Consider the following 5552-nt stretch of genomic DNA (forward strand, 5'->3'; position numbering starts at 1 on the left):
GAAGAGAAGAGAAGAGAAGAGAAGAGAAGAGAAGAGAAGAGAAGAGAGGAGGGAGGTCTCTCTGACCAGCTTACTTATAATTCAGTTTGCATGAAGGAATAGCATGGAATACTTCTTGGTCACTTCCCTAGTTCCTTCCTGGTTCCAAGCTGGTCTCCAGGAAGGCCTAGACTGAAACTATCACAGGATCTCTCCTTTATTGATGGGACACCAGATATCCGAAAGTGTGAGAAATATTCATCCCCTCTCAGGAGATGCTCTACCCTTTAAACCACCTTTCGGAAAAAACCACCACTGTTTCCCAGTACCTGGGAGAGTGTGAGGGAAGCAGATGGATAAATCCCTATAAACAGACTCCTCACACCTCCCACTCCAGGGCCTGTCTGGTCTCACCTCCCTCTCGGCTGGTTTTATGTTGCTCAGTGACCGTCTCTGCTCGCACACGAACACAGCCGGGCAGAGGGGGGCGAGGGGGGGCTTCCAAGCACTTAAACGCATGCAAATAAATGCAAATACATGCAGAACGAGCTCACACGGCTCCCCAGGGGAGCAGGTTGTCAGCATGATACGTTTTTTCCCCCCGAGCTTTGAAGAATTCGGATGGGGAGGGGGAAGTGTTTGGGATTCCCGTGGGCCACCCAGGTGTGCCGTCCACCCACCCTGGACCAGGAACATCCCAACACTGCTCAGGGAGAGGCAGGAGACCCCCAGCCCCCTCACATACCCGCAGCAGGAGTGTCTCAGTCCCAAAGGCTGTTGCTGTCCCACGTCCAGGGGTGTGAGGAACACACTGACCCTCCTCTGCCCCGGGCAGGGGGGGGAGCACGGAGTCCCACCATCCCCTAAATCCACCCGCGGGTCACTGCGGGTGCTGCTCGATCCCGGCGGCCGGGTTTAGCTTCCCAAAAGTCCCTCTCCGAGTCTCCCCGTCCATTGGAGCCACCCAAACCCTCCCGATGGTGCTGCTGAACATCCCCCCCCCCTGTTATTAAGGGATTAAGGGACGGGGGATTTGGGAGGGGGGATGGGGACGACGGACACAGAGCGGCGTTTGCACTCAGGAAAAGTGCCCGAGGGATTGGATGTTAATTCTCCCTAATGCTTCTGTGCCATGTGTGTGAATCACGGCTGAAACCAAGAGGGCTTCACCATCTATTTATAGCGCTTTCATCTCCTCCTGACACCGGAGCACGAGGCGATTAAGGCAGCAGAGGGACAGTCCCCGAGAGGCTCCGGGGCCGGGCTGCTCGGGGAAGGGGAGGTGGGGAGATAAACCCATGGTTCAGGCGCTCTCTGGGCTTAATCCTGAGCAGCCTCCTGGAGTTTCCCCGCAGCGACAGACAAGGGAGTCATTTCCCAGCTCGCCAGACACGACTGGGATTTCTTTCCCTTTGGCTCTGGAGGATGGTGGAGGGTTGTGATCCGCACGAGGTGAGCCTTACCCGCAGCTGTAACCCCTCCATGGCTGCTCAGGATTCTCTTCTCATCCCCCGTGCTGCCTGTTTGCACAAATAAAAGGTTCATAAACCCCTGTAATGAAGAGAAACCAGCAGTTAGTGCAGGAAAAAAGCAGAGGCAGAGCAAGGAGGGAAGTCCAGGGTAACAAAGCCCAGCTCAGGTAAGTAGAACAGCAGGGAGGGGCTGGTTTTGGATGGGGACATGGGGGTTGGAATGAGGTGATTTTCCAGCCCAAATCACAGTAACCCTGTGAGGTAAATCCTCAGCAACACCTTCCATGTCTCTCCCTCTGGTTTGGCAGCACCTTGTATTTACCCTCAAAGAACCACTTGACTCCTTGGGTGATTTGAGGGCCATTCCCAGCTCTCCAAGGGCTCAGCTTCAGAAATTGTCCCTTCCTTCCCCCTTCAAAGAACCACTTGACTCCTGGACTCCCTTGGGGCCATTCCCATCTCCCTGAGGGCACTGCCCAGTCCCCTCAGGAGGTGTCCCCTGTGCCCCCAGGCTGGGCAGTACGGTGGGGCACAGACTTCTCATTTCCCAGGGCCATCCTCACCCCACCTCCAAACACAAGGAACTGGAGCTTTGAGACCTTGAGGACTGCCACATTTTCACTGTGCCTGCTCCACGTGGTCCTTCCAGCCCCCCCTTTCCCTCTTCACAGCCAACAACACCCCCCTTACACTTGGGACTCACAGACACAGCCAAAGAACTGTGTGACAGGTTTGGAAGTGCCAAGATAATGGCACTACCACCACCTTTCCCATAAAACCTCCCTCATCTTGCTACCTGACAGAGGTGATTCAATCATCAACCCTCCCTAAGAAAGAGCTCTTACCTGCCTTGCTGCTCCTTCTGGCTTCCAGCTGATGAATTTGGGGCTGTCCTGCAGCTGCAGATGTTGAGAGCAGATGAAGCACTAATCCAGCAGCCTCTCTGAGCACAGATTAATCGGCCAGGCCTCACCCCTCTGCAGCATCTGGCCAGGGATGCAGCCAAAGGAAGGATTGCTGGTGATCTCCTGGCTCCAGCAGCACAGCAGTGTTGAAAATGGGGAGCTGGGGGGCTGGGGCGTGGGTGTCCATGACACCCTGTGAGCCAGAAATGTTAACCATGGGCTGTCACAGCACGGGAGATACATCAGAGATGCTCCCCAAAGAGGAGGGCATGGCCATGCCCTCACTTATGCACCAAATCCAGGGGGATTATGCACCTCAATGCCTTCCTCAGATCCTACCAGGTACAGGTACCCTCCCCACACCACCCCTTCATTTCAGTATCTCCAGGAGTGGCCCAGAATCTGAGAGTGCCCAAAACACTCTGGTGGAGCCTGTGCCCCTGAGCTATGCCCAAATTTTGGTGAGTGGGGCTGCAGATGACCCCCTCACTAATTAGAGCAGATCAAGCTCCTCGTAGGTTTGTTGCTCCTCATTTCTGGGAACTCCCATTTCCTTCCAACGTTCTCTATGGTGGTCCTGTGCCCAATTATCCCATAATACCAATAATCCATTTGTCCTGGGAACACAGTCTTTAGCTGATGTGTAAAGTGAATCTGTGCTGGTCAAATGTCCCTCAAAGGTCTGCCAGGGCTCCATCTCTGGCTGTAAATGGCTCATCTTCTCCACAGGAAATATTCGTGTGCTTTCTTGATAGACTTGCTGTGCCAAAGATTTCTCTCCAATTTTGTGTTACCTCAGTCAAGGGCATCTCTTTCTCTGTGCTGGCTCTATTTCCCATCATTTTTAGGTACTAAGAGGGATTTGAATCCTCTTCTACGTGTGCCTTGTGCTGATCAGGCACATTGGGAAGCAAATTGCAGCAGGAGAGGGACTCAACCCCACCCCAACATAGAGAAGGACTTAAACCCACTGCAGGATTTTCACCAAATCTGCTCATGGAATTTTAACACTCACCCTTCAGTACCTCCCATCCCAAAGGTCCCATGTGAACTCACACGTTGCTGGCAATGGATGTTTGCAGATCCAGTGGTGGTGGTTTGGGGTCACCAAACTGTCAAAGAAATTTCTTCTCCCTGGGTTTCCTGCAGCAGAATCTCAGATAGCCCATTCCAGGGGAAAAAAAATTAATATTTGAGTGCTCCAGCAATAGAAACAACCTGACCTGGTGCCTTCAAACAAGGACCAGAGCAAAGAGATCCCTGGATTTTCTGCCCTTACAGTCTCTGCACGTGCTCTTCACACACCTCTTGGTCCAATGGGGATTTTTGGTCTGGAGTCTTCTAACACCTTCTTGGATTCCCTCCCTGTGTCCACACAGATATTGACCTCTCTCATCTTGTGGATTTGCAGCTTTGCTGATGGCTGGAGCCTTCTTGTCTCCTGCTCTGTGCTGGTAGAGCATGGGAAATCCAAACATCCCTGATTTAGGGTAAGCACCACTTAGCAACAACCCAAACATGAGTGTGTTCTCAGCATTACTCTCATACTGCATCCAAGACACAGCCTGCACCAGCTACCAGAAAAATTACTGAGGAGATGAACTGTGTTCCAGTCAAAAGCACAGCTGGGTGAAAGTTCAGAGCTTGTGACCCAAGGCTTCAGCAAATCCAGCTACTCATGCTCAGCAAGGAAAGCCAAGAAAGCAGCCTGGTAAATCACACAATAGTGTAACTCTAAGTGACTTATTCTTATTTAAAACTTACTTATTAAGCCAAGCAAGCAATATTTCTCAACCCTCTCCTTGCACTGGCTCAGTGTCCCAGTTTAGAGAAACCTCAGAACGTGGCAGAAGGGGTGGGAAGAAGATGTTGTGGTTCTCTGGGCAGCCTCTCCCTCCTGGGCTGCTCCCCCAGAGCATCCCCCTGTCCCAGGGAGCCTCAGCCAGGAAGGAACAGAGCAATTCTCCTCCCTGCTGCCCCCTTCAAATGGGTTCTGCACAGCAGGGACTGCACACAAAGGATTTTGTGTTTCATAACAGCAGCTACAGCAAAGTGCTGTAGCTCAGGCTGCAGAGGTCAATCCATGACAGAATCAGAGAATGTGCTGAGTTGGAAGGGACCTACAAGGATCAGCCAGTCCAACCCTCAGCCCTGCATAGGACCATCCCCAAGAGTCACACCCTGTGCCCCAGAGGATCATCCAAACCCTCCTGGAGCTCTGGCAGCCTTGGGGCTGTGCCCACTGCCCTGGGGAGCCCGGTCAGTGCCCAACCACCCTCTGGGGGAAGAACCTTTTAAGGAAAACGCTCCCCTTTTTAAGGAAAAGCTTTCCCCAGCACTGTTCTTCAATATCTCTGCCTTGAAGGGTATTCCTGCCATTTTCCTGCCACAGGCAGGAGAAAAAGATGCACCTGGAAGTCTTCAGGAAGGTCCCTGCTGCTGCCCAGCCACTGGTTCGGAGCAGATCCCTGCACAGGGAACACGTCAAGGTTTGGTTTTTCTGGCTGGAGGGAACTGAGGTGGATTTTTTGTGCTCAGAGCTGTGTTGGCTCCTGGACTGGGAGGAACAGCACCTCAAATGAAACAGTCTGAGAGGATGGATAAGGTGCAGGTGTTTAAGTAGTGAAAGAAGGAATTAGGAAGTGACCAGGGCAGGCTGTGGGATGAAAGGTGCAGGAGAGCAGTGACGTGTCCCAGGGACAGGGCTCAGCTGCACTGTCACCTCCTTGCTGGGCTGGCAGTGACAAAGGGGGGAGGGAAAGCAATTGGCAGCTCTAATTTCCCCTCTCTCCACCTCTGAACCAGCTCGAGGTGAGGGGGGTTCTCCCCCTTCCCCAGCCCCACATTGCACAGCTCAGCCAGTTCTCTGTTGTCCTCCTGGGTGTCCTTTGTGTCCTCTCAGGCACTATTGTCAGCCTTTGTGTCCCAGTACCAGCTGGCTCCTTTAATTGCTGGGTTTGTGTGGTTGAAGGGAGCTTTGAAAGTCAAAAGATGGAGCTGAGAGCCAAAGGGGCTCCGGCTGCACGTTCCTGTAGCCAGGATTGCTCCCAGCAGGGTGGGCTTGGATGGCAAGGGAGGGGGTGGCCACTGGCATTGCCCAGCTCAGGAATTCAGGAAGCAAATGAGAAGCCTCATTTGAGAGGAAATATTCCGTATTGGAGACAGCTGGGACATATTTAGGTTTCTCCAAAATAAG

General features: G+C 52.9%; 1 protein-coding gene across 1 annotated transcript in view; it reads right to left on the reverse strand.

Annotated features, from left to right (window-relative positions):
- Nucleotides 1-4027, reverse strand: part of LACTBL1 (lactamase beta like 1) — a 19103-nt gene extending 15076 nt beyond the window's left edge. Inside the window, exons 1-2 of the mRNA XM_027702924.1 lie at nt 3372-4027; nt 1443-2437 (exon numbers count right to left, since the gene is read on the reverse strand). Coding sequence (XP_027558725.1) covers nt 1443-1463 — 21 coding nt within the window. The 5' untranslated portion in view covers nt 1464-2437; nt 3372-4027. The remainder of the gene's footprint in view (nt 1-1442; nt 2438-3371) is intronic.
- Nucleotides 4028-5552: the final 1525 nt, after the last annotated feature.

This window comes from Neopelma chrysocephalum, unplaced genomic scaffold (genome assembly GCF_003984885.1).
Source record: "Neopelma chrysocephalum unplaced genomic scaffold, ASM398488v2 Primary Assembly neopelma1_200, whole genome shotgun sequence".
In the NCBI taxonomy this organism is placed as follows: Eukaryota; Metazoa; Chordata; class Aves; order Passeriformes; family Pipridae; genus Neopelma; species Neopelma chrysocephalum.